Source organism: Neofelis nebulosa, chromosome 13 (genome assembly GCF_028018385.1).
Source record: "Neofelis nebulosa isolate mNeoNeb1 chromosome 13, mNeoNeb1.pri, whole genome shotgun sequence".
Taxonomy (NCBI): Eukaryota; Metazoa; Chordata; class Mammalia; order Carnivora; family Felidae; genus Neofelis; species Neofelis nebulosa.
Window position 1 is genome coordinate 51,985,604 of NC_080794.1, and position 27,259 is coordinate 52,012,862.

Consider the following 27,259-nt stretch of genomic DNA (forward strand, 5'->3'; position numbering starts at 1 on the left):
GCCCAAGTTCTTTGCACTGCATCACCAGTGCCTCCCTCAGGGTGGGGAGCACGGTAGAGAAAGAAGATGGATCTAATGCTAGTTTACTTTTGAGACCAGAAGAACGGGAAAATTCCTCTCTGACTCTGGAAAGGACACACTGTAATCTCAGCAACACAAGTCCCCCAGTCCCAGCTGCCTCAGAGCCTTTCCCTTGCCAGCCCGCAGACTGGAACACGGACTCCGTGTGCCATCTAGGGTCCACGCTCTTTGGGGGAACACATTAGGCTCAGCGCACAGCCAGGGAGGCTCAGCCAGTCTGCAGAGAATGAGGTGTCTGGGCGTTGCAGCCCTCTCGGCAGGTGAGCCTCCCTCCATCCTCTGATGAGAGCAAAGCTGCTGGGTCCTGCCATGGGAGTGGGCGCCGCACCCACTCCCACGGGCTTTCTTACAGCTGCCAAGAGAGGACCCCGGCCACGTAACTCCCAGAGCCCACCTGGGACGTGGAGGCAGCTCTGGAGACGCGGGGCGGGACCTCCCTGAAACTGAGGGAGGACTTGTTCCAGTGCTAAGAGGGGCTGGGAGGAGTTAGAATGGGGAGGGGTCAGGAGGAGGGAAAGGAGAAGAGGCGGAGCTGGGAAACCCGGACAGTTAAAGCTGAAAGGGGGAGTACGGGCTGGGAGAGGGTGGCGAAGCTGTACGGGAGGATGGGAGGGGCAAGGATGATATTCGGGGCCCCGGGTGGGAGGAGGGTGACTTCTCCCCTCGATCCCCAGAAGCTAATAGTCAGGAATTCTCTGCTATGACATTCTCCCGAAGGGCCGGTCTGTCGGAACCCGGCCCAGCAGTCTCTGCGTCTCCCCCTCCCTTCCCGAAGGTGGAAGGGGCCAAGGGGGTGGGGCCGGAGAAAGGGTTGGGGGGATCTATACCGGGCCCCCCACCAATAGCAGCCCCACATTCCAGCTGCGAGAACAGATGGACGCAGCGGCGGCTCACCTCGGGGGCTCTTTGCCGGCTGTGCGCGGAGATCCAGGCTGAGGCGGAGATCTGGAGTCCCCGGCGCCTTCCTCTCCAGCAGGACTGGAGGGTTGGGGGACGGCCGCTGAGCGACCCTCTGGGGAGGGGGGAAAAGAACTGGTGCAAACCCCTCGGGTCCTAGAACTGAGAGGGGGCGGAGGAACAGACAGCCCGCTCCTCGCGCGGCGCATCCATCCTCCAGGGCTTGACCAGTACTCTCTTCACACCAAGACCCCTTTCTAGGGTTTCCAGTCCTGGCGCCTCTGGGAAGAAGACCCCTGCCCGGCCGCGCCCCGCCCCCGGCCCCCGCCCCGCCGACGTCGCATTAGCATGAGCGACGCAAGTGGCCCGGGCACCACTCGGGGGCCGAGACTCGCCGCGTCACAGCCCCGAGTGGAAAGGAAAAAAAGAGGAGGCGGAGGAGGAGGAGGCAAGAGCCGACGCGAAGGGAGGGGAGAGCGGCGGCGGGGCGAGTGAGCCAGCGGGCGGGCGGCAGCAGCATGCCCTTCGGCCCGCGCGGGCGGCCTTTCAACGCTTCGGGGACCGCGCCTGACGAGCCCAAGGCGCCGCGCGCTCAGTCTCTGGCCCCAGCCACTCGGCGCGCCCACCTTCCCTGACAGCCCCCGAGCCCAGCAGCGGCGGGTCCGGGCTTGACTGCGAACGTCCGGAGGCGTCTCGCCGGACAGGGTCTTTGCCTTTCCCGGGACAACGGGCCATGAGCCCTGCAGCCACCTGAGACACAGGGGGCGCTGCGCCGCGCGGACCGCGCCCGCGAAGTTCCGTGCCCTCGGCTCTGCACTGCAGGGCGCCCGCGCCCAGGCGGCCCCAGCGGAGGCGTCCTCGGAAGAGCGGCGGAGTAGAGGCAATGGAACCCGCGGCGCCCTCGGGCCAGGCCCGGGCGGCAGCCAGCAAGCTGTCGGAGGCGATGGGCGCAGTGCTGCAGGATCCTCGGCGGCAGCGGCGCCTGGTGCTGGTCATCGTGTGCGTGGCTCTCTTCCTGGACAACATGCTGTACATGGTCATCGTGCCCATCGTGCCCGACTACATTGCCCACATGCATAAGGCCGGCAGGCCCACCACGAGCCCCAAAGTGTACACCCTGCAGGCGCCCACTCCAGCCAGTGGCAGTGACAACATGGGCAACACCTCAGAGTCCCCGACGGAGAGTGAGGACGTGAAGATCGGGGTGCTGTTTGCCTCCAAGGCCATCCTGCAGCTGCTGGTGAACCCCCTGAGTGGGCCCTTCATTGACCGTATGAGCTACGACGTGCCGCTGCTTATCGGCCTGGGCGTCTTGTTCGCCTCCACCGTGCTGTTCGCGTTCGCGGAGGACTATGCTATGCTCTTCGCTGCACGCAGCCTGCAGGGCCTGGGCTCAGCCTTTGCGGATACGTCAGGCATTGCCATGATCGCCGACAAGTATCCTGAAGAGCCGGAGCGCAGTCGTGCGTTGGGCGTGGCGCTGGCCTTCATCAGCTTCGGGAGTCTGGTGGCGCCACCCTTCGGGGGCTTCCTCTACTGGTTCGCGGGCAAGCCTGTGCCCTTTCTGGTGCTCGCCGCTGTTTCGCTGCTCGACGCGCTGTTGCTGCTGGTGGTGGCCAAGCCCTTCTCGGCCGTGACGCGGGCGCGGGCCAACCTGCCGGTGGGCACACCCATCCACCGCCTCATGCTGGACCCTTACATCGCCGTGGTGGCCGGGGCGCTCACCACCTGCAACATCCCCCTCGCCTTCCTCGAGCCCACCATCGCCACGTGGATGGAGCACACGATGTCGGCGTCTGAATGGCAGACGGGCATGGCCTGGCTGCCAGCTTTCGTGCCGCATGTGCTAGGTGTCTACCTCACCGTGCGCCTGGCGGCGCGCTATCCACACCTGCAGTGGTTGTACGGAGCACTAGGGCTGGTAGTGATCGGCGCCAGCTCTTGCGTGGTGCCTGCCTGCCGCTCCTTCGCACCACTGGTGATCTCACTCTGCGGCCTCTGCTTCGGCATTGCGCTAGTTGACACGGCACTGCTGCCCACGCTCGCCTTTCTCGTGGACGTGCGCCACGTCTCGGTCTACGGCAGCGTCTATGCCATCGCCGACATCTCCTATTCCGTGGCCTATGCTCTCGGGCCCATAGTGGCGGGGCACATAGTGCACTCGCTTGGTTTTGTGCAACTTAGCCTTGGCATGGGCCTGGCCAACCTGCTCTACGCACCGGTCCTGCTGCTGCTGCGCAACGTGGGCCTCCTGAGGCGCTCCCGCTCTGAGCGCGATGTGCTGCTGGATGAGCCACCGCAGGGTCTGTATGATGCTGTGCGCCTGCGTGAGCGCCCTGTGGCCGACCCAGACGGCGCCCCTCGAAGCCCTTCGGGCCCCTTTGACGAGTGCGAGGACGTCTACAACAATTACTACACCCACAGCTAGCAGCCCAGCTACTCTCCCGAGCCATCCCCTCACCGCCCACCCCCGGGTCAAGGTGGCTACTCTGTGAGAGTACTGGCCAGCTTAGACTCAAGGCCCACCCCTCCAACGAGTATCCTACACTCTTGCCCATCTTGACTTGCCTGCCGGGATCCCCCCACTTTGACCCTTTCTGTGTTTCCCTCCCTCTAGTCCGGTGGGACGTGGAGCACGGAAGCATACAAAACGATACACTCCTGGCAGAGATAAAGAGGTGCGCAAGCCGCCACCTGGGGGCTCTCCTGTGTAGAACCGTCCGTCTGTCTGTCTGTCTTTCCTTCCGTTCCTCTCAGTGCCAACTTAGCCCCCAGCACCGCGGTGCTTCTGGCCCGAATCAATAAACTATATCTGTTCGAGACCGAGTCTCTTTACTGATGAGGGTGGGCGGCCCGGCACAGGGCCAGGGCAGAGGGGAGGGCAGAGGGGAGGGTGAGCTGAGTCTAGCCCCGATCCAGGTCTGAGCCTGGCAAGCACTCGGGAAGCCTGTGGCTCTTGCTACCTGGTAAAGGAGATACGAAAGAAGCAAAACCAACCAGGGATCCCACCCTCAGACACCGTGTTGTACACGGCTCTCTTCCCTCGAGACAGCCCCTCCCGCCCAGTCCCAACGCAGCGCCCCAGGGCGCCGCCCGAGGGAGCCTGAGGATCCGCTCCCTCCTGGTACGCTAGTCCCCGCCCCTTGAGGACACTCCCAGTGTCAGCCACTGAGCTCTGAAATGCCAGAGCCCCGCATCCTGCCCTGTCCAGGCTCCGGTGAGGAGTAGGGGCCGAGCTGTTCCGGGCAGAGATCCGCTCTCTGGAAAAGCGCTTGTGTCGTGTGTGCTCGTTAGAGAGTTAGGCTCTATCCTTCGAGGAGTGGGGGAACTGTTGATGTGTCTGCTGTGTCCTGGCTGTGCGGGTCTGAGTCGTGTCTGAAGAGGGTGCCAGTGTGGGAGCTGGTGCCAACCCCCCACCCTTACCCCCACCCTTACCCTGGCCTTGGTGGAAGCAGCTGGCCAAGGCTGTCAGAATTCTCCCCACATCGATCGCAGGTCTCCGGAGCCGCAGGCCCCCGTTTGCAAGCCACTCCCAGTCCTGGAGCCTGCGGCCTGATGAAGGCCAAAGAGCCCTCCAATTCTGGCAAGGAGAGGCAGCAGAGTTGGGGTACGCCTGTGTATTAAACAATGCCTGCGAGAGTCTTCACTGCTGGTGTGTGCACGTCTGTCCTCGTCTGTGTGTTGGGCTGTGTTGCATGCGTTTGGGCAGGGTCTGTCTGTACGTGTTGGTGTGTAAGGATCTGTATCTGGGGTGGGGGAAGGAGTGCTTTGTCTGGGAGGAGTGTCTGCCTCTGGCTGTGTGTCTATAAGCATCCCCAGGTCTGTATCTCCACTCCCTCACCCCATAGTGCCAGCAAGGATGGGGTGGGAATAGAAAAGGAAGGAGGACCTTGCAGTGATCAACAAACAGGATGATGATGATGATGATGATGATGATGATGATTTTGAAAGAAGTTGCGGTAGGGTTTGAGCCTGGCCTAGACGGCGGGGAGGGCAGATTTCTCCAGACCCAACCCTTCCCAGGGTGGTGCGGACGCAACCGGGGCTTGGATAATGGAGTTGGGAGAGCGCGGCGACTGGGGAAGGCTGGGCGGGGTGCAAAGGGCAAGGGAGGGGGGCAATGTTCTGCACACCTATCCCCGGCCCGGATTCCGCTGCCCTTACACAAACTCATCCGGGAAGCCGTCCGAGCCGGGGCTAGGGGCCGGGAGATGGGATCGCGGTAGGGAGCCGCGGGGGCGGGGGCAATGAGGAAGAACGGGAGAGACGGGGTGGGGCTGAGGGAGGGAGGAAAGAGGAGAGAGGGGAGGGAGGAGGAACAGGAGGAAGGAGAAGACAGGAGCGGCCGGTTCGCCGGCAGCCAGTAGGGAGGCCGCAGGGACCCGGCGACGTCGGAGGCTCTAAGGTGGACAGAGGCCCCCACCTCCGTACTGCTGACGCGCCCCTGGATCCCTTCTGGCTCACACTCGCGCCCCCAGTCTTGCTTGGTGCCGTGGAGCGGCGGCAGAGGCGGAAGATCCGAGGAGGGCAGGTGAGAAGGGCTGGGCTGGAGGACCGCAGCGCGGGGAGCAAGCAAAGCTCAGGGACCGGAGGGCCGCGGAGGAAGGCTCCGTCCAAGGACCGCGCCGGGGGCGAGAGACCCCAAGATCCTCGGGATTTCTGAGCCCTGAACTGAAGCGGCCGTCGGGGAACTGCCAGGAGACTGGGCTTCCGCGGCTCTGGCTCTTCCCCACCAGGAGTGGGGGCAGGGGGACAGGGAGCTGAACGCTGAGAAGTTAGGGGGAAAGGGCTTGGAGAGAACTTGACCATCAGGCTCCGAGGTTCCACGTGCGTATCCTCACTTCTCTCTTCTCCTAGATCCCCATCTGCTAAATGCCAAGGTCTGCACTTTCTGTGCCCAGTCAAGGCGTTGGCGGATCTCACCCAGCCAGACCCCTCTGAATCGCGGGTGAGCACCCAACTCTCGCGAAGGCGGAGGTGGGGGAGCCGGGGGAGCCGCCGCAGGTGGCAAGTATGAGCTGGGTCCCAAGGAGTCTCTAGAGAGCACGGACTGCCTGTGTTGCCCCGGGTGGAGCTGGGGTTGGGCCTCCTGGGCAGAGCAGAGACCCCTCCTGGCAGTCCTCGGAAGCCATGCTGGTGGCAGCAGAGAGTGGAGAGCACCAGAGACAGAAAGACACACACACATACACCTCCTTGTTGTGGGCCCATGGCCCAAGGAGGGAAAGCAGCCGCTGCCTCACAAGGACCAGGCCCTCCCATTTGGTCCCCAGGAAGCTGTCCCTGCTCCAGTCTTACACCTTTCCAAGATATGGAGTCTCCAAGAGCACTAGGGCCTTTACCAACTTGCCCTTGCCCTCAACAACCTTTCCAATCTCCGCGGTGCTGTGATGGACCCTAACTTGGATGCTGCTGCTTTTATGTTACTGGGAGTGGGAGCAGCTACTACCCTCCAGGGAAGGTCCAGGGACCACCTAGTCTGTAGCATCCTGGCAAAGTGTTCACATCAGTTCTATAGTCTCTGCCTAGCACTGCCAGGAAGGCTAGGTTCCTCCATTCTGGAGCCTGATTCATCCATCTTTCTGGATGCTCTGCCCTTGGGTCAACTGGGCCTGGACCCTGGCTCCCACCTAGGCCATGCTTGCCTGGGGGGTGGGGGAGGGCGCGGGGGATAAAATGGGCTAAGCATCAGCTTTCTGCTCTTGGGAGAGAATAGGCAATGGGTGAGTGGAAATCATGGGTGCATGGCTCTGAGGCTTATGCTTAGCGCATTCTCTGAAGGTAGAAGGTAGCCTTAAAAATAGGCCTTTGCCCCCTCTTGGCCTGTTCACTTGTACTGTGAATAAAAAGTTAATCCTCTTCTCTCCAGGTTGAGTCAGGTGGTCCCTAGGGGCCTGGACTGTGCAGCTGCCCTGTCCCATCTCCCTCAGCATTCCCATGCCACCTGCTATAGGAGCCTGGGAACCAAAGATTGCCTAAGTCCAAGTCTGTCCAGCAGGCCCCAGGGTCCTCCACTCCCACCCCTGCCTTGGCCAGAGGCCAGGCTCCCAGTCAGCCCAGAGTGCTCCTGGAACCCACAGCCTTAGAGGACCTGTGTTCATTTACACATGCATTGATGCATGCGTACATTCCTTTTACTCAGCTACCCAGCACTGATCCTACTCCATGCTAGTCACGCAGCTAGGTCCCAGAGAGGAAGCACTGAACACAACAGGAGAAGCTCACAGACTAGTGGGAAAGAGAGATTTTAATCAGCAAAACAGGTATCTGTTGGGTCCAAGGCAGGAACAAAGCAAGTGCTCTGCCAACACCCCCTTATGGATTTGGAGTGAGCGAGTCCAGCCTCGCTCCCTCCCACTCTGCTCTGGGGTGGTAGGTTGAGCCTGGGTGACAGTCTTATGGAGTAGGGACCACCTAAAGGCTCACTCTAGACCCCACTCTATCCCATCTGGGGACTCAGAAAGGACACTGTGGTCAGGGGGGGCTGGTCCAGAGATTGGGAGATTGGGACCAGGTCTACAATGAGGCCCTGTGTATTTGGGGCCCATGTCCAGCTCTAGCCTCTTCACAGGGTGGGGGTGAAGGGTCCATGTAGCTTTATGTGGCTATTGTGCTGATGCCCTTCTGCTTCCTGGTCCCCAGGTCTGCACCTCTGCTTCCCCAGCCAGGAGTCACCAAGATGCCCATACTGGAAAAAGCTCCCCATAAGATGGCAGCAAAACCACCCAGCAGTGAGGAGGACTCTGTGAGTGACTTTTGGAGCTCTCTCCTTCATCCCTGTTCTCCCTACTCACACACTCTTGCTTCCAGAACAGTCCTGTGTGGCACTAGCCCCCAACCCTGCACTCTCCAGGGCATGAAGTCCAGGCTGCAGTCCTGCTCTGAGCCCACTGAGGAGCCTGGGAACGCCTCGAAGGGCTGGGAGTGGTTTCAGGGGATGCTGATGGAATTCTGACAGCCACACTTCCTAACCCCAAAGCCAGGAAGAGCCCTTGACCTGGGCCAGGTACTCTCTCTTCTCCCAGGGCTTTTTCCCCTCCCCAGGTTCCACTTCCAATGGCTTTGAGCCTAGTGGAATTGCCTTAGGGTGAGGCTGAATTCTCTACTTTAAGCCAGGTCACCTCCCAGTCCTGGCTACTGTTACTGGTTCAGCCCTGGAGCCTTAGGCTCTATCTTCCCCACTGGTTTAAGACAATGCCACCCCTCCTTAGGCAGGCATCCTCCTTCCTTACCTTCTTAAGTGATGGAGCAGCTTATCTAGTCTGTGAGTTGTTGCAGTGCTGGCCCCTCTGCTAAGTTGGTCTTCTTGCCACTTCTTTACCCAGGGCTTCATTTGAAATCCTAATCAGAACTTTTAGGCTTCTACCCATGAAGTTGCTCACCATGTTGTCTGTCCTGACTTTTGCAGCCCACAAACATCTCTGTTGTTGAGTCTTGCCATGGCATGTGCCTCCCATTGAAATGTGGCTTCCCTGGGAGCAGGCCTTTTCTTTCCATTGTCCCTAAGTCCAGTCTAGGGCCTGGTTAACATGAACTTCCCAGGAAATGTGTACTGACCTGGGACCCTAGTGTCCAAAGACCCTCATTAGTACACCTCCCTGCCTCTAACTAGCCCCAGGTGTGGGCCAGAAGCCTAGGAGAGTCTGGGGAGGAGCCCCATGGGGCTACGACATGTGAGCAGAGATTTTCTGCCTCATTCCATTTTACCCATCGCTGATTCCCCATAACTCTGAGTCCCAGCACCCTGTCAGAGCCCTGAGGAAGAGTGACCTGTTTCTAGCTGGGGCCCCAGCCAGGCCTGCTGGCACTCTTGGAAAGGCCGCCAGCTGGGCTTGGCTTTCTGCAGGTACTTGCCCACTCACCCACCAGACAGGCCTCCAGACCCCAAGGCAGGGGAGGGGGAACCAGAGCAGCTGGATGGGGGTCTGGACCTGGCTCTCTTGAAGTGGGCTGAGGAACCTGGAATGCTACCCAGACCACCCTGGTCCTTGAGAGTTCCCTGGGGCAGGATAGCCCATAGTTGGCTCTGACGCCCTCCTCCCTCCCCCTAGAGTAGTGAGCTCTAAAGACAGGATGAGGCAGGCAAGATTCTCATTCATTCATCAGCACAGGCTCCCGTGGTTGGTCCTTGTCTGCCAAGGGCCACTTGGGGAGGGCCTCAGCCCATGCAGCGGCAGGAGCAAAGCAGAGGCAAGCTTTGAATGGGCCCCTTTACTCCCAGCCTGCCAGGGGTGGAAATTCACTGTCACCCCCACCCCAAGGGGAAAAAAAACCCTGAAAGAAGGTGACTACCTACTGCCAACTTTGTAAACTTTATCAGTAATATGAAAAGTCCTGGTTTCTGACCGTAACCAGCTTAGTGAGGAAGAAGGAAAAGGAGGGAATGGAAAAAGGACCAAGGAGGAAGGGAGAGAACAATTTAGGAGGAAGGAGCAGAGTGGATGTTGGATGAACACTGATTTCAGGTCCCAACTCTGCTATCATATTGCTGGGTGACCATGGACTAGTTTCTCCACTCTTTGGGCTTCAGTTTCATCTGAAAATGGAAGGAAAATCCCTGCCCAGGTCAGCCGTAACATGGTTGAACACAAGCATGAGATCCCTGGGTGAACACAGCTGGTAAATTAGGAAGCATGGCATCCAGAAAGGGGAGACATTGGTGGAGAGTTCTATTCAGACTCTCTCCACACTTTGGGAGTCCCCAGAAGTTATGGTTTTCCTTTTAGGAATCCCTTTTAGAGGGGGACAGTAACATCATAACATTTTATGATGTGCTTGTCTGGGGCCAGTGGTTTCTCTCATTTAATTCTGTCTGTGCTCCACTCAGGTAGGAATTGTTATTTATGTCCTATGGATTAGGAAGCTGGGGCTCAGAAAGGCTAAGATAGGAAGAACATCCACAGCACTCTCTGTTCTCCCTCCCCGCCCTGTACCTACATGGAGCAGAATGGGGCTCCCCGGCTTTCATAACTGGGAAGGGCTTAGTAAGGAGCCAGGACATGAGTCACCTTCTTAGGAAACAACTTGCAGGATTCTGAACTATGCCTCCCGCCATCTTTCACCTGTCCAAATCTCTCCATTAGTATTATACCCTTTGGGTCCAGAGATCAACTGACTTCTGAAACCCCAGCTGGAAACAATCCCTAAATTAAGAGTGATAAGTATCCAATATCAGTAACAGATCTGTTTCATCTTAGACCCATTCTTTGTGATTTAAAAGCACTTTTCACATAGGATCTGTTTGATCCTATGAGAGGTGGAGGTTATTATCCCCATTTTACAGGAGCGGAAACTGAGGCACAAAGGTGAGGTGGTTTGCTTAAGATTACACAGCTGGTCAGCAGCAGGGTCAGTACATGAACCCAGGTCTGTCTGGTGCCAACATCAAGGTATTTTCCTCTACACTTTATCCCCTCGTGGGGGCAGGACTGGGGTACCAGAAAAAAACAAATAGAAGTTTCCTAAGTTCATAATTCTGCTAAGCTGAGCCCTGGAAATAGGCAAGACCCAGAGTGTAGAACAAGGATAAGGCCAGATGGAGACACACAGTGGGGATCATCTCGCGGACAGGCATGGACCCCACACAAGAACAGGCATAGCAAGTGCTGGTGAACTCTCTCTTCCAGGAGTTGCCCAAACTTCCAGTGCCCCCACTGCAGCAGACCCTGGCCACTTACCTGCGGTGCATGCAGCACCTAGTACCTGAAGAACAGTTCAAGAGGAGCCAGGCCATTGTGCAGCGGTTTGGGGCCCCTGGTGGCCTTGGTGAGACCCTGCAGCAGAAGCTCCTGGAACGACAGGAGAAGACAGCCAATTGGGTAAGAGTTGCTGAGAGGGAGCAGACTAGGGCATGGGGGCAGACACGGAGACAGGGATTTGGATGAGGGGCAGGTAGGTAACAAAGATGGACAGATGAAGGGATAGGGATGAGAGGAGAAACAGGGGGACAGCAAGTGACAGACAGGATGTGGGATGGGAGATAGGGATGGGGACCAAAAAGGGACAGATGGGGATAGAGATAGAGTGCTGGGGAGAGACAGGATATACAGGTAGAAGACATTAGGGGTTGCGGATGGGGGACAGACAGGGACAAGGATGGAGGACAGATGGGCGATAAGGAAGGGGAACAGGGATGGGGGCAGCAGGAGATAGAAATGGGGCAATAGGGAAAGACAGGGTACAGAGATGGAGACAGATGGGGGACAGGGATGGCAGATAGTGATGGGGTGGCAGAAGATAGAGGTAAGTTCAGGGAAACAAAGAAGGGTGAAAAGCGTGAACAAGACACACATAAAGATGGGCAGGGAACAGGGATGAAGTATCAAACACCCAGAATGGGAAACTGGGATGGAAGAGAAGGATGGCATGGGGCAAAAATGAAGGATAGTCATGGTGGGCTGGAGAGCACACAGGCCCTAGCGCATCACTAGGGCTCCATGTGCATTTGTGGAATGAATGAACAAAGTCCATGGTCCAAGAAAGTGTCTCGGTTGTCCCTTGGGCCTGCCAGGATGGGACTGGGTGCTCTCGAGGTAAGGTGCCTTTGTTCAGAGGGGCGTGTGTGACCTTGCGGGGTAATGGCACCCCTCCCGTTTTCCCCAACAGGTGTCTGAGTACTGGCTGAATGACATGTATCTCAATAACCGCCTGGCCCTGCCTGTAAACTCCAGTCCAGCTGTGATCTTTGCCCGCCAGCACTTTCAAGATACAAATGACCAGCTAAGGTGAGGAGGCCACCATGCTCCTGAATCCACAGCTTGAGAGCCTGCCTGGGGTCCTGGCTCCAGTAGCAGGAAGGAAAGGTCAACGCTTGTGCCTTGGCTGAGATTTCTGAGACCAAATGCCTCTGAGACAGAGGCAGTCCAGGCCATGGGTTTGGGAAATTGGTTAGATGAGGCTACAATATGAGTGACAAACACAGGGTCTTCCTCGGAATATATTTATTTGAGGTGGAGTGGGCAGTAAATGGAGGTCATGGGCCCCCAGGTGTCCCCATGGCATTCTTGACCTGGCTGAGGCCCTGGAAGGAGGTATGCATCTCTGCCCTAGCAGTACTTGAGTCTTGGGCTTGTCACTGGGATGCACTGCACCAGGCTATCTAAACAGAGGCTCCAAGGGGGTGGAAATGGTTCCTTCCTGCCAGCTGCCGCCGCCAGAGCCTTTTCCATCTGCTGCAATTTCAGGGCTCACTGAGCCACGGGAATGGCCTCTGGGCCCACTGATGTTGATGGCGGGGGGGGGGATTTACACAGGGATGTGGCAGGGAGGAAAGGTCTCCCTACAGGAGTCTCTTAGAGCCAAATCCAATGTGGCACAGCATCGGGACAGTTCAGAGAGGAAAAACCAACCAAACAAAAGAGGCAGGGCCCACCTTGGCCTGTGGGTAGGGCTCAGCTATGCTACTTAGACCTCCATCCCCTCCTTCTTCACTGAGACTAGCCCAACTGACTGCTGGTCAGGCAGCCTGCAAGCCTGGACCTCCCATGCCAGCAGGAAGTATGCAGATAAATGGATGAGCAGCTGCTGAAAACAGTTCTCCAACTGCTTACAAGGGGACATTTTTCCTCCTTAAGCCAGGGCCATCACCCATGGGCAGTTAAGATGACATGGCCCTGTGGCACAGTTCTCTGGTGACTCTTTTCCCCCTGGCACTTACTTTCATTTTCATTAGCACCGAATGAAATTGACTTTTCCTGGGAGACTGGATTTCCCCAAACCCAGGTTCCTGGTCCAGTTCAGCCCCAGCACTGGCCTTTCCTAGGGCGAAACCCACCCCTGACCATCCAGCCTTCTCCTGTCTGCTCTGTGGCCTCTGCTCGTTTTCTCTCCCTCCTCCTCCTCCTTCTCATTCACCTTCTGCTTTCCTCTCCTCCTCCCAGTTATCTCCACAGGACCATTTTTAATCCAAGGCTTGTGAAGGACTGGCAGCATGATGCGGGGGAGGGGGGTGGGCAGGCAGCAGGAATCCCATCAGATTAGTGTACCACTGAGGCCTGGCATCTGGAGGGTGGTCCTTGAGTTTGGGAGAAAGGAGGTGGAGGGGAGGGAGAGGAATGTTGGAGAAAGGGAAGGGGCCTGAGCCCCTGAGAGGAGAACTTAAGGCTTCATGTGTCTCTGCAGGTTCGCAGCCAACCTCATCTCTGGCGTGCTCAGCTACAAGACCCTGCTGGACAGGTAGGATGGGGCCCAGGCTGGGAAGGGCAGAGCCCTGTTTTGGCACAGCCTGTTGAGTCATCTGTCTCCCTGCTACATTAGTCAAGGAGCAACCAGAGGGCAGAGACCTTGTCTTTTTCAGCTCTGTGTTCCTGGCTCATGTCATAGAGCAGGTGGACCAACCCCCCCCCCCGCCCCCGCCCCAACTCCTGCAGCATCAGGATAACCTTTATCCCAGCTGACCCAACCATTAGTGGTTCCTCTTCCTAGGGTAAGCACTTTCCTTCCTTGATCTCTTTAAAATGCACCCCCACTCACACACTCTACCAAAATGAATTTGCAGAAAAATGGTACAGAGGTACAAAATACACAACCACATATCTTATGTTTACTCTAGATTCAATAGACATAAAATTCCTCCATCAAATTGCTGTAGAAGTTTCTGAGAGCTCCCACTGATTCCTATGGTTCAGTGTGGCACCTGCATGTTGAGCAGCAGGGCCGTGGAACACCCTACCCTCACTCTGCCCCAGCTACTCTTAGGGCTGCCTCTTCCCCTCAAGGCTCAGCTTACATATCTGGTCCTTATTACCCTGTCTCATTACCCAAAACCTTCCCATCTATCAGCTTGCTGCTTATTGCCTGTGCTCCACCTACACATCCCAGGACCTGTGCCCCATTAGAACAGGAGACTCGTGTTTTGCTTGCCACTATAATCCCAGATCCCAGATCATATATATAATGATATAATCCCAGCCACTATTACCCCTGTGCCTGGCACAGAGGAATGCTAAATAACATTTGTTGCCTGAAAGGGAGGGAGGAGAAGTAGAGATGGAGGGAGGGAGGAGAGAAGAAGGATGAGGAAGAGGAAGAGGAAGAGGGACGGAAGAAGGAAGGACAGAGGAAAGAGATAGAAGCAGAGAGAAGGGAGAGGAGGAGGGGGAGGAAGTGGAGGGAGGAAGGAAAGAGGGAAGAGAAAGAAGGAAGGAGGGAAGGGGAGACAGAGAAAGGTGAAGGAGGGGGAGAGGGATGGAGGAAGGAGGAGGAGTAGGGAAAGGAAGAGGAGGAGGAGGAGGAGGAGTAAAAGGTCAGGGAGGAAGTAAAGAAGGACACAAGATATGCTGAGACCACAGGAGAAAGAGAACTTTCTACCTTGAATTTAGAGAAGGCTTCTGGAAGAGGCGATGGAAGAGTAGGCTCTTAAAGGAGTGGAAGTCTTCCTAAACAAATTAGTTGAGTGCAGAGGTGGGGTGAAGGCATGCCAGGCAAAGATCAGCAGAAGCCAAGGCACAGGGCTCCCTGAGGCAGGGGTGAGGGAAACTATCAGAGTCTTGAGCAAACCCTGAGGGTGTCCATGGACCTTGGAAATGGGGCACTCCACTACTTTAAAAAGTGAGAAATCCAGCTCTCTTACTACAATCCTAACGCAGTTCTGGTTTTTGTGCCCTGCTTTGCCTGATCAAGTCAAGTAGAAGCAATTCTGATTCCCTGCCTCCCTCCCTGCTCTCCCTCTCCAGTCACTCCATCCCCACCGACTGTGCCAAGGGCCAGCTGTCAGGGCAGCCGCTCTGTATGAAGCAATACTACGGGCTCTTCTCCTCCTACCGCCTCCCTGGCCACATCCAGGACACACTGGTGGCCCAGAAGAGCAGTGTCATGCCCGAGCCAGAGCATGTCATTGTGGCCTGCTGCAACCAGGTCAGTCGCCCCTCTCTGCTGCATCTCAGGCTTGGGGAAGGTGCATGAGTACTTACCCACTCCTATTTCACCAGGCATGCTCAGCCCGCTCTCAGAGGCAGACAGTGAGCTGGGACAGCATGACCCCAAAGTGGGGTTTCTTGATTCCTACTCAGTCCCATTTCTCTCCACGAGTTAGATTTTAAGAACAAGGAGAGTCATCAATTGAGAATGACTTATGTGGGCTCTTATATGGGCCCTGACCAGCCAGGTCAACTCAAAAGAACTTCCTGGATGGACTGAGACCCTGCATGGCCTTAGCAACTCCTCATGAATCACCCAGGCTGTGGCCTTCCTGGAGACCACATGCAGACATATGGACAGCTTAACAGACTGCCCATCGGGACCTCCGTGTCCAGGCCTTAGGCTTGGCACTTACACGTATGCACCCCACCTGGTTCTATAGTAACCTTGCAGAGGGGCCTTGAAATCTCCATCTGAAAAAAGAGGAAATGGGACTTAGACAAGTTGAGTGGCCTGTCCAAGGCTGAGAAGGACTCCCAGGCCTGGCCAATGCCCCATCTCCTGCAGCTCAGGTCTTCATACTGGGTTCCAGGAACCAACAAGGACCCATGGGGCCCCAGAGGATAGTCTTAGCATGAGGGCTCCTGACCCCTTACCAGTGCCCACTAGGTGATTTGGTCTGTATATTGAGCCTCCACCTCATGATTTCATCTGACAAAAAGCGGTTTTGTTTTGGATTTGGTTTTTTTCTGGTTTTGTTTTGTTTTGTTTTGTTTGGGTTTGCTTTGGTTTTTGAGTTTTGGTGGGGTTTTTTGTTTTTTTGTTTGTGTGGTTGGTTTTGCTAAAAACCTACCCCCCAGGATTCCCCTGCTATTTGTGCTACAATGTTTTCTTCTTGGGTTCATCTGACATTTTCTAGGATAGGAGCTCAGTGAAAGTCTGCCATCCTAGGTTAGTGTTCCCACTGGGAGCCCACATGACAGTTTAGCCACAAACGAGAAACTTTCTCCGTCTTCATTCAAAAGTCAAACTCATTTCCCAGCCCCTACGTGCTGCAGTATCCATCCATTTCAGAAATGCTCCTGGGGCTCCTGCTCAGAACGGCCACATGTATGCTTCTCAGGACATGGGACCAGGTACTTATGTCAACCAGCAGAAAAGGGATCTTGACTTGGGGCTAGATAAGACCTTTCACAAAGCCCAAGACTCTGGCTTCAAAGCTACTAATGATAGCTCACAGGTCTCACATACAAAGCACATGCATGTACACCTGTATATGTGCACACAAAGGGATAGAGCATTTTGTGTGTTATTTTTCCATTTTAATCTTCCTCTGCTTATCATTTGCTGACTTGCTTTTTTTTCTCCACTCACCAGTGTGTTTGAGATCTATCTCTGTAGCTGTATCTAGAGCTAGTTCATTCCTATTTACCAATGAGTAGACATGCATTAGATAAATAAACTCATTTAATTTAGCTGTTCCCCTTCTGAAGAACACGTAGGCTGTCTCTACCATTTTGCTATTGCAAATAAGGCTTATATGCCACTGCTTCACATATCTGGGCACAAGAGTGTATGTTTCTCCAAGCCTAAGGCTAAAGTATGCATTTATAAGAGTGACTGCTGAATCATAAGGTATGCACATTTTCAGTTTTGATAGGCACTGCCCTCCAATAGCAATTGTACCAATTTATACTTAATTCCCCACAAACATAATAGTTTTACATGAAGTAGGAACCATAGAAACAGGTTTTATTTTAGCTAAGGTTAATCTGGCCCTCTTTGATTTGGGGGAGCTTAGAGTCCAGCCCAGTCAACAGCATTTGGATAGGTCCCCAACATGTGACTTTTCAGGGAACCATCACATACCTTGAGCCTGAGTATCCCCTATCTATACACACGTGTGAAGGCTCAGTGAAGGCCCTTCACCTTGGGCCGGCTGCCATGAGTGACGTGTTTGACCTGTTTCCCCCACAGTTCTTTGTCTTGGATGTTGTCATTAATTTCCGCCGTCTCAGTGAGGGGGATCTGTTCACTCAGTTGAGAAAGATAGTCAAAATGGCTTCCAACGAGGATGAACGCTTGCCTCCAATCGGCCTGCTGACGTCAGAAGGGAGGAGCGAGTGGGCTGAGGCCAGGACGGTCCTCGTGAAAGGTTAGCAGCAGTGCCCAGCGCGTCTCCACGCTCATCTCATCCTCATGCCCATTGGCTTTCCTTCCTCCAGGGTTGGGCACCATGCCTCATCCCCATTTGCCATAGCATGGGGAGCTCAGGCCTCCCTCCAACTCAGGACCCTACGGAAAGTCAGCTGAGGCACCTGGAAGTTACAGGCACCTCGTTTTTCATCTGACAATATTCTAGCTTCCTGGGTGAGGCTGATGAGCACTGGAATCCTTGAATGTCTGGGAATATTGAGGGACGGAAGTGTTGAGCTGGAGGAAGGCTGGCTACAATTAAGCAGTTGTGTTTTACTGGTGGGCAGCAATGGTACCCATTTTAGGGGTCTGAGTCACTGGGAGAGCTGTCACCTGGAGATCTGGGATGGAGCGCAGCTCTGGGAGCATGGTTGGCTGCCTCCTTCATGTGATTTCTCAGTCCTAGAACTTTTCATCTTCAAGCTGACCTATCCTTGTGGCTGGCTTGCTGCTTTTATGAAAGTTTCCAAGCATTCCCACAAGAAAGCTGGTAATAGTGATAATAATTTTAAATCATCCTCCGGAAACTAATTTTCAAAGCTAAAGCCAGCCTTATTCCCAGGAATTGGATGGAGTGCTTTCCTTTTTTGCCTCTATTAGAGACTGGGGAATAAAAGGGAGGCTTCTGTGGACCTCCATCTGCCCCTTGGGCTCTCATTTGGCCAGATGTCCATTCAGACTCCCTGAGTGTCTGTCAGCTGAGGGTCTGGGCTAGGCCTAGAAAGTCTAAGAGGCAGAGAGGATGAAGCTACTGCCCCCAAGCAGCTCACTGGACAGGGTAAGGGAAGGCATGGGGGAGCAGATTCAGGTACACAGTAAGGCAGCACTACCCATGTAAAGCAATAGAGACAGCAGGTACCAAATAAGTGCTCCGGGACTTCAGCGAGGAGAGGGAGCCCTTCCACTTGGGAAGCTTTTGAAAGATTTCATTGGAAGAGGTGCGAATTTTGCAAAGCTCTTAGACATGAGTGAGAAGAGCAGGAGGGAGGGATAGCAGGCTGGCTGTGGGCAAAGCCGACTGCCCAGCAGAGACATGTCTGCCCTGCCTGGTTCCACATGGAGACCAAACAGCCAGCAGAGATGGCCATGCTGGACGTGTTGAGAGAATGAAAAGGTGGTAGGGCCTGGGTCTCGGGCAGTAGGCACTTACATTTTCTGATCCCTCTCCCTAGAAAGTTCTTTTGCCAGGGTTAACTGGCTCCTTGCACCATCCAGAGCTCAGCTCAGGTGTCACTGGCTCAGACCCTCCTAGTGCATCCCCAACTCAGCACACTCTGTCACCTTGTCCTATTTTCTTACCTTGTTTGCATTTGTAACTCTCTGAAACCAGCATCTCATCTGTTTGATGCATGCTGATTATCTGCCTCCCTCCCCTAGTCTATGAGTTCTAGGGGAACAGGGGCCTCATCTGTTTGGATTAACTTTTCAATCTGCTGTGCCAAACACAGTTGGGCCCCAATGATATTTGTTAAATAAAAGAATGAAGGGTTACTAATGATACTAGGCCCTAGACCCTATTGCCTACCTACCAGTTAATTCTTTTTCATTCAATTATTGGGTACCCAAGGAATGCTCAGTCCTAAATCAGGGGATGCATGGGACACAGGAGGGTGTGAGAGCTGACCCCATTCTCACGGACCTGACCACCAAATGGGGGAATTAATAACTTGTCATTGGGAAGTGAGTTAATTCTCTCAGGAGACCATAGTGTAATCAGATCCCACTCTCCTCCCCTCCAGGGACAGAGACAGGCATCAAACAATCGCCTTTGCTTCCAATACAGTTTCTACTTTATTAGCAGGCCAAGCTATCTCCCTGCAGTACTGACCGGGATTGCCTTGAGGTTTAAGTGCTTGGGCTGTGCTAATCGGAATTAATTTGTTAATGGCACTTGATCTGGCTTTCTGAATGGAAGTGCTGTTTCTGAGGGAAGTGTGACAGAAAAGAGGGGCCCACAGCTTTCCCTTCGGAAATCCAATTAATCTGGTTAGCACTGACTGTGTCATCTGCACAGCAGGAAACCAGTCCTTCACAGAGACCCCCTCCCTGGAGCATCCCATACCCACAGGAGGGAAGCCATTTAGGAAATGATTTCAGTATAGATGTGAAAGATCATGGCAGCTTGGACTAAGGTTGAGAGTAAAGATGGAAAGACATGGGTGAGGTCCAGATATATTGCAAAGTGGAAGTAACAAGGAGGAAAAGAAAAGAGAATGGTTCCGAGGTTTTTGATTCAAGCAACTGAGTAGATGGTGGTACCATTCACCGACATGGGAACCAGTTTGGGGAAGTGGCTGCAGAATGAAGTCCTTTCTAAGTGTGTCAGGTTTGAGATGCCTTGAGTCATCTAAGTGAAGATGTCAAATTAGATCTATGTGTCTGGAGCTCAAGACAGAGGTCAGTACAGAGACATAAATTTGAGAGCCATCAGCACATAAGTGATATTTAAAGTCATGGACCTGGGTGAGATCATCTAGAAACAGCAGAATGGGTCCTCGGAGGTCAGGTAGGGAAAGATACAAAGAGGATTGAGAAAGAGCAGCCCATGAAGTCAAGAGCAAAACCAGGAAATGAGTCACGAAGATTCAAATGGAAGGAGGCAGTGGCCAACTACTTGGAATGCTTCTGATGGCTCCAGGCAGAGCTGGACAAGAGGGCAGTCAGAGTTTGGCAACCCTAAGTCATCGGTGACCTTCACCAAAGTCAGGCTGGGGAGCAGGAAGAACAAATGGTTGCATGCTGATGAATGCAATCCAACAGCAGGAAGAAATTGTTGATGACACTGTCAATGAGTAGAATCAGTTAAGTGTGGATGACCCTTTTCAGACATTTTGGTATTAAAAAGGCAGAAAAATGGGGCTGTTCCTGGGGGTTTATGGGGGTCAAGGAAAATGTCTTTAGTAGGAGAGGCAAATGCATCATTGTATGTACACACATGTATGGAAGTACTTTGGTAAGAGAAATCATTAATGAGGACAGAAGAGATGAACAGAGGCATGGGATTCTTGCAAAGGCAAAATGAGATGGAACCCAGAGAATAAGAGGCTTTGGTTGGTACCGGGAAAACCAAAAGCTGGGCCCGTGGTCCATGGGTCTGTAGCTGTGGTGGTAGGAATACGAGGAGGTACCTGACTGGTGGCTTCTAGTCTCAGATCAGCAGAGCTATGGCCATGAGCTGAGAGAGGCAGGGTGGGTTCTGAAGGCAAAAGAGAATGCAAGAAATAGCCTCTTGGAAAACTTGATGAGATTTGTGGACTGTGTTGAGCTCATATTTGAGGGCTTGGGGGCCATACATTTTAAGAGAAACTAATTAGTATTGTTTCGCATTTTTTTTTCCTTACAATGTTCAGCTCCTCAGGTTCAGGCAAAGAGAAGTGGGTCATCAGATTCAGCTAAGGTAGGAGAATATAACCAAGGGAGAGAGGTGGAAGATAGGGCAAGGGAATAGTTACAGTATTGGAATCTGAAATGAGTAAGGAGGTGTAGTAGTCTGCTTGGGCCACCTTAGCAAAGTACCGCAGCCTGAGTAGCTTAAACAGCAGAAATGTATTTTCTTACAGTTCTGAAGGCTAGAAGTCTGAGATCAAGGTGTGGACATGGTTGGTTTCTTCTGAGGCCTCTCTCCCTGGCTTGTCAATGGCCATCTTCTCCCTGTGTCTTCCCATGGTCTTCCCTCTGTATGTGTCTGAGTCCTAATATCTTCTTAGGAGGACACCAGATATATTGGATTAGGACCTCATTTTACTTTTACTACCTCAATAAAGACCCCATCTCCCAATACAGTCCTATTCTGAGATATTGGGGGTGTGTTAGGACTTTAACTTGGGGACTTCAAGAGGACACAGTTCAGCCCATGACAGGAGGGAAGTAAAAAACAAAGATGGATGATTGATAGTGGAAATAGGTGGTGGGGTTGATGATTTTTAGGGGTCAGTGAGATAAGACATGTTGCAGAGTGTGGAATAACAGACCTTGTGAATCAGAAAGTCAAGAGTGTGGTCTGAGTGTGGGATGCTTGAGACTGAGACTTCAAAGGCGTCAGTTCCGGTAGTGATGAGCTCCCAGGTGTGATTGTGGGAGTGGATGCCAAGGTTGGACTGTCAAACGTGGAAGATTGAGGGACTGAGAAAGGAGGGTCCCTGTGGGCCGGATCCTCTGCACAGGTGTTCAGGCTGTAGGAAAGAGGACTGGAGTGGTTATGGGGAGGAAGAAGGTGAACCAGGAGCCCAGATCTGCATGAGGGGGTGTTGTGAGGGAGTCAGGGGAACACAGCAACAGAGGGGTGATAATGATGGGGGTTGGAAGGTAGAATTCTAATAGCTATGGCTCCAAATGAAAAGCAGTGAAGACGTGTTCAGGAGCAGGAACAGGGAGAAGAAAGCCACCTACCCCACCTGGCACTGGGGTGCATGAATGTGAAGGAAAATAGTCTCCCGTGAGAGGACATAGGGAAGTGTTTCCCTCAGAGGGTGCCCCCTCCTGTTGAGGCAGAAGGTGAACAGAACACTTTCAGAAAAGATTGGGAATGCAAGGGGACTAGCCATCACTACTCAGATGTCATAAGAGGTTCAGGAAGGGGGAGAGGTGGAGGGTGAAAAATGAGCCCATGGAGGGGACTCATGGCATGGGAGTGCTACTGAGAGTCCCGGGGATGGTGGTGATCATTGCAAACAACACTCTCAAATCCTCAACTTCTGTGGAGGTACTCTCCTGGTTCCAGTGTGGTTGTGGGAGCTGGGGTGGGCATCTGACTGGCCCACAGCAGTATCACAACTAGCACAATGGAAAGCCCAAGTCCCAAGGTCTCCACCTCCCTTCCTCGGACCTGGGCAGAGACCAATGCCCATGGGCACTGGGCCCAGGCAGGTGCTGTCTAACAAAAGGCTTCAGCCAACCTGAGCTCCTCTTGTCATGGTGGAGGCCTGGATGGAGGCACCTGAGCTCAGACAAAATCGGCCCCTGAATTGTCATAGGGTCAACTGAGGCACAGTGGGGCAATTGATTTTATCAACTCTCTCCTTAGAAAACGGGACCCTGGGGGCGCCTGGGTGGCGCAGTCGGTTGAGCGTCCGACTTCAGCCAGGTCACGATCTCGCGGTCCGTGAGTTCGAGCCCCGCATCGGGCTCTGGGCCGATGGCTCGGAGCCTGGAGCCTGTTTCCGATTCTGTGTCTCCCTCTCTCTCTGCCCCTCCCCCGTTCATGCTCTGTCTCTCTCTGTCCCAAAAATAAATAAAAAACGTTGGAAAAAAAAAAAAATTTAAGAAAACGGGACCCTGATCCTTCACCCTGTCTCCCAACCAAGACAGCTCCCACTGCCAGCCCACAGTTTCCCCCACCCAATCCTCTGCTATGACATTGAGAAGGTGGAGCTCACAGAGCAGTGGAGCCAGCTGTCTGCCATAAAGCCCATGCTCTCTCTCTATACCCCATGTCTCCACACCCCCTTGACACTCCCCCAGCACTTCTTACATGAAATCTCTGAGAATATGTTACAAGACAAGTGTGTGTATTGTCATCTCTATCTTCAGCCTAATCATCAACAGCCAACACAGAATGCCCTCCTGGGGGTCCAAGAGCTAAGAAACCCAGCAGGACCATCACTGCCCCACAGAAGCCTGAGGTCTTTTTGGGAGACTGGAATAAGCAGAATGGTTAGAACAAAAGTGGACAGGATAAAACCAAAGGAGTGCCTCCAACAGGTGTCCAGAGGGAATTTGGGGACCTTACCCATCTGCCTGTCATAGCTCAGGAGGGCTTCCTTTGCCAAGTGGGACATGAGGCTAAGCCCAGGTGGGTTGAGGTGTGTGTGACTGGGGCTGGCCAACAACATCAGGATCATCTAGGGAGACCCTTAAAAAAGATTCTGGGGTCTCAGGGATTTTGCAAGGAGATAGGAGTGAGGCCAAGGAATTTGTTATTGTTGTTTTTAAGTTTATTTATTTATTTTGAGAGAGACAGAGACAGTGCAAGCAGAGGAGGGGCAGAGAGAGGGAGAGAGATTGAATCCCAAGCAAGTTCTGCAATGCCAGCACAGAGCCCAAGCCTGGCAGAGCCTGATGTGGGGCTTGAACTCACAAAACTGTGAGATCATGATCTGATCGGAAACCGAGTCAGATGCTTAACCAACTGAGCCACCCAGGTGCCCTAGGAATCTGAATATATATTTTTCAAATGGCCTTGGACCACAACTTTCTTTCTTTTGTTTTTTTAAGTGTATTTATTTATTTTGAGAGAGAGAGAGAAAGTGCATATAAGCTAGGGAGGGGCAGAAAAAGAGGGAGAGACAGAATGCCAAGCAGTTTCCACACTGTCCACGCAGAGCACGACACGGGGTTACAACTCATGAACCGTGAGATCATGACCTAAGCCAAAACAAAGAGTCAGATGCTTAACCAGCTGAGCCACCCAGGTGTCCTGGGAATCTATATTTTTAAAATACCTTTGAATGCAATTCAGGTTGGGACCAACTTCTGCAGATATTAGCAGCTACTATGTATGGAGGTCCACCTTGATGCTGACCTTATCTTGGGCCCTTTCTGTCCCTTGCTTTCAGTCTTCAGTATAGCCTGTGAGGTGGGATTTCATCCCCACAGAACATAGGAGGCTGTGTCTCCAACAGGTTGAGGTAGTGTTCACCCTTACAGGTGGTCAGTGGTGGATCAGGGCATCTGTCCCCCAAGACTGAGATCCTCAGGGCCCGGCAGGCAGGGTGGGATTTGGGGCCTCAGGAAGGTCATGCATAACCTCTCAGGACCTCCCTCCCTGCACAGCCTTGAAGCTTTGGCCTTCCTGAACCCAGGAGGTCCAACACTGTTATCCTGGTCTGGAAATTCAATTAGACATTCTGCCCTGAGTCTGGAAGACTACAGCACTTGTCAATTTGCAGGAAAAGGATAGCCAACTCAGAGAGCCCACACCCCCACCCTGGAGCCCGCTGGCTTTCCTGGGTGCTGCGTGGAGATCCTGTGAACAGACTTTGGGCAGATGCTTCTGTTTACACAGCGCCGTAAATATTTATCCCCAGCAGCCAATTAGAGCTGAGCCATTGCTTTCAAGGAGGGAACTGACAGAAGGCGGCTGCGTCTGGAGAAGGCCTCAGTCATGGTTTACAAGAACCACTCGGGATGGGCATTTTGCTATTTAAATATTGTCATCCAGGGATAGACAAGTCTGCTGATTTTAAAACCAATTACACATTAGCAATAACAGCCTTTCTGATTTAATTGGCCCAGAAATACCTCCTGGGCTCCCAAGGCTGAATGCTGTTTTCCTTCCTTGGGGGTAGGAGGGTGGTGTTGCAGGGGCCATTGTCCTCCCACAGTGGAAGCATGAAGGCTCCTGTGGATGAGGGTATCCAGACAGGGAGAGGCACAGGGTCAGGGGCAAGAGGCCTGGGCTTGACCTGGTTCTCCTTGCTGTGCCCTGAAGCCTGGTGTCCTAGGCCAGGACATGGGGACGGCCACCCTGCCCTGCAGACAGGACCGAGGGTTTGCAGAGGGACTACAAAGCAGGTGGTCTTGTGCCTGGCGCATAGAGGCTGTTTGCTAAATGATAACTCTTATTAGATTTGGGAAAACACTCTGGGGATATTTATCCAAGGCCCACACACTTTATGGAAAAATCTGGTGAACTGCAAATGGATACCTGTTGAACGTCCATTTGGTCAGTGACAGTGACCCATGGCCTTAGACTGAATGGCCTGTACTCCTTGCCTCGGGACTCTAACCCTTATTAACTCCAAGATACCCTTGGAGGTGCTTCCCCTGGGCTCCCCACATGGCACATACTCTGTGTGCTCACACTCAGACACCTCTGTTATTTCCTTTCTTCTCAGATGCTGTCTCTCTGGCTCTCACTTTCCATTTTATGATATTTTGGGTACAAAGCAGGTGGGAAGTGGTTTTTTTTTTTTTTTAATCTCCTGCCCTTCTCAACTCACCACCTCTCCCCTAATTCTGGAAGTGTGATAGCTCTTTAAATCGGCCTCTGTGGGAAGGGTATTTCAAACCCAGAAGAAAGAGCAGCTCTTGGTTCTTGAGGGTTTTTTTTTTAATTAAATTAAACTTATTTGGGAATAATTATAGATGCACACACGCTTGTAAAAAATGATCTCCCCCAGGGGGGCACCTGGGTGGCTTAGTCAGTTAAGCGTCTGACTCTTGGTTTCAGCTGGTGAGGTCATGATCTCACAGTTTGTGAGCTAAAGCCCCACATCGGGCTCTGCACTGACAGCTTGGAGCCTGCTTGGGATTTTTCTCTCCCTCTCTCGCTGCCCCTCCCTGGCTTGCTCTCTCAAAAAAAAAGAAAAAAAAAACTAGAAAACTAAAAATAATCTCACTTGTACCCTTTCCCCCCAGTGCTAATATCCTGTAAAATTCTAGTATGATATCACAACCAGGATATCACAGCCCATTTCCCTTCCAACTCCATCCCTCCTTAACCTCTGGCAACCAGAATCTGTCTTCATTTCTATAATGTAATTGTTTTCAGAACGTTATACAAATGGAATCGTACAGTATGTAACCTTCTGAGACTGGCTTGTTTTCACTTGGCATAATTCTCTGGAGATTCATTCACACTGTCCCATGTCTCAATAGTTCATTCCTTTTTATTTATTCCTTGGTATGTAGTTGATATCATTCACCCATTAGAGGACATCTGAGTTGTTCCTACTTTTTGGCTATTCAAATAAAGCTACTATCATATATAATAGCTATAAAATGTATAGTAGCTATTACTATAGTAGCTTTATTTGAATAGCCAAAAATTATATATATATTATAATTAATATATAATTGATATATAATTATATTTATATTATATATAAATTATATATATTTATATTATATATAAAGGTTTTTGTGCAATCATAAATTTTCATTTTAGGAAAAATGTCCAGGAATAAAATTGATATCTGCATGTTTAGGTTTTTCTAAAATGTTTGTTTGTTTGTTTGTTTGTTTTGAGAGAGACAGCACTAGCAGGGGAGAGGCAGAGAGGGAGAGAGTCCCAGGCAGACTCTGCACTATCAGTGTGGAGCCATATGTGGGGCTCAAACTCATGAACCGTGAGATCACGACCTGAGCTGAAATCAGGAGTTGGATGTTTAACATACTGAGCCACCATGGTGCTCTGGTAGATTGACCATTTTGTTTTATGTAATGCCCCTCAATGTCTCTGGTAATTTTTTTTGCTCTGAAGCTTACTTAATCTGATATCAATGCAGCAACTCCTGCTTTCTTTTGATTAATGTTTGCTTGATATATCTTTTTCCTTTCTTTTACTTTCAGCCAGTCTATATCATTATATTTGATGTGAGTTTCTTATAGATAGAATATAACCAGGATGTCTTTTTAAATCTATTTTGTCAATTTCTATCACTGTAATTATTGATATGCTGGAATTTCATGTTGCCATTTTATTTTTCGTCACCTCTGTTGTTCTTTTTTTAAATTTTTATTTATTTTTTTAATTTTATTTTTTATTTTTTTAAATTTACATTCAAATTAGTTAGCATAGAGTGAAACAATGATTTCAGGAGTAGATTCCTTAATGCCCCTTACCCATTTAGCCCATCCCCCCTCCCACAACCCCTCCAATAACCCTCAGTTTGTTCTCCATATTTATGAGTTTCTTCTGTTTTGTCCCCCTCCCTGTTTTTATACTATTTTTGTTTCCCTTCCCTTACGTTCATCTGTTTTGTCTCTTAAAGTCCTCATATGAGTGAAGTCATATGATTTTTGTCTTTCTCTGACTCATTTCACTTAACATAATACCCTCCAGTTCCATCCACGTAGTTGCAAATGGCAAGATTTCATTCCTTTTGATCGCCAAGTAATACTCCATTGTGTGTATGTGTGTGTGTGTGTGTGTGTGTGTGTGTGTGTGTATATATATATATATATATATATATATATATACACCACATCTTTATCCATTCATCTATTGATGGACATTTGGGCTCTTTCCATACTTTGGCTATTGTTGATAGTGCTGCTATAAACATGGGGATGCATGTGTCCCTTTGAAATGGCACACCTGTATCTCGTGGGTAAATGCCTAGTAGTGCAACTGCTAGGTCGTAGGGTAATTCTACTTTTAGTTTTTTGAGGAACCTCCATACTGTTTTCCAGAGTGGCTGCACCAGCTTGCATTCCCAATCACCTCTGTTTTTCAATTCTTGCTTTCTTTTTCCTTCCTATGGGTTACTTGAACATTTTTTAGAATTCC

The 27,259-nt window shown here is 52.2% G+C and overlaps 2 protein-coding genes across 2 annotated transcripts in view; both read left to right on the forward strand.

The window, feature by feature from the left end:
* The first annotated feature begins 1,161 nt into the window (after nt 1-1,161).
* Nucleotides 1,162-3,796, forward strand: SLC18A3 (solute carrier family 18 member A3). Its single transcript, XM_058697005.1, has one exon. It carries the CDS (start codon nt 1,862-1,864, stop codon nt 3,404-3,406), a length of 1,545 nt encoding a protein of 514 aa, XP_058552988.1. The 5' UTR covers nt 1,162-1,861; the 3' UTR covers nt 3,407-3,796.
* A 1,557-nt stretch (nt 3,797-5,353) lies between these two features.
* CHAT (choline O-acetyltransferase) overlaps nt 5,354-27,259 on the forward strand; it is a 44,535-nt gene continuing 22,629 nt past the window's right edge. The window contains exons 1-7 of the mRNA XM_058697006.1: nt 5,354-5,509; nt 7,618-7,720; nt 10,602-10,793; nt 11,581-11,699; nt 13,096-13,149; nt 14,649-14,829; nt 16,810-16,987. Coding sequence (XP_058552989.1) covers nt 7,655-7,720; nt 10,602-10,793; nt 11,581-11,699; nt 13,096-13,149; nt 14,649-14,829; nt 16,810-16,987 — 790 coding nt within the window. The 5' untranslated portion in view covers nt 5,354-5,509; nt 7,618-7,654. The remainder of the gene's footprint in view (nt 5,510-7,617; nt 7,721-10,601; nt 10,794-11,580; nt 11,700-13,095; nt 13,150-14,648; nt 14,830-16,809; nt 16,988-27,259) is intronic.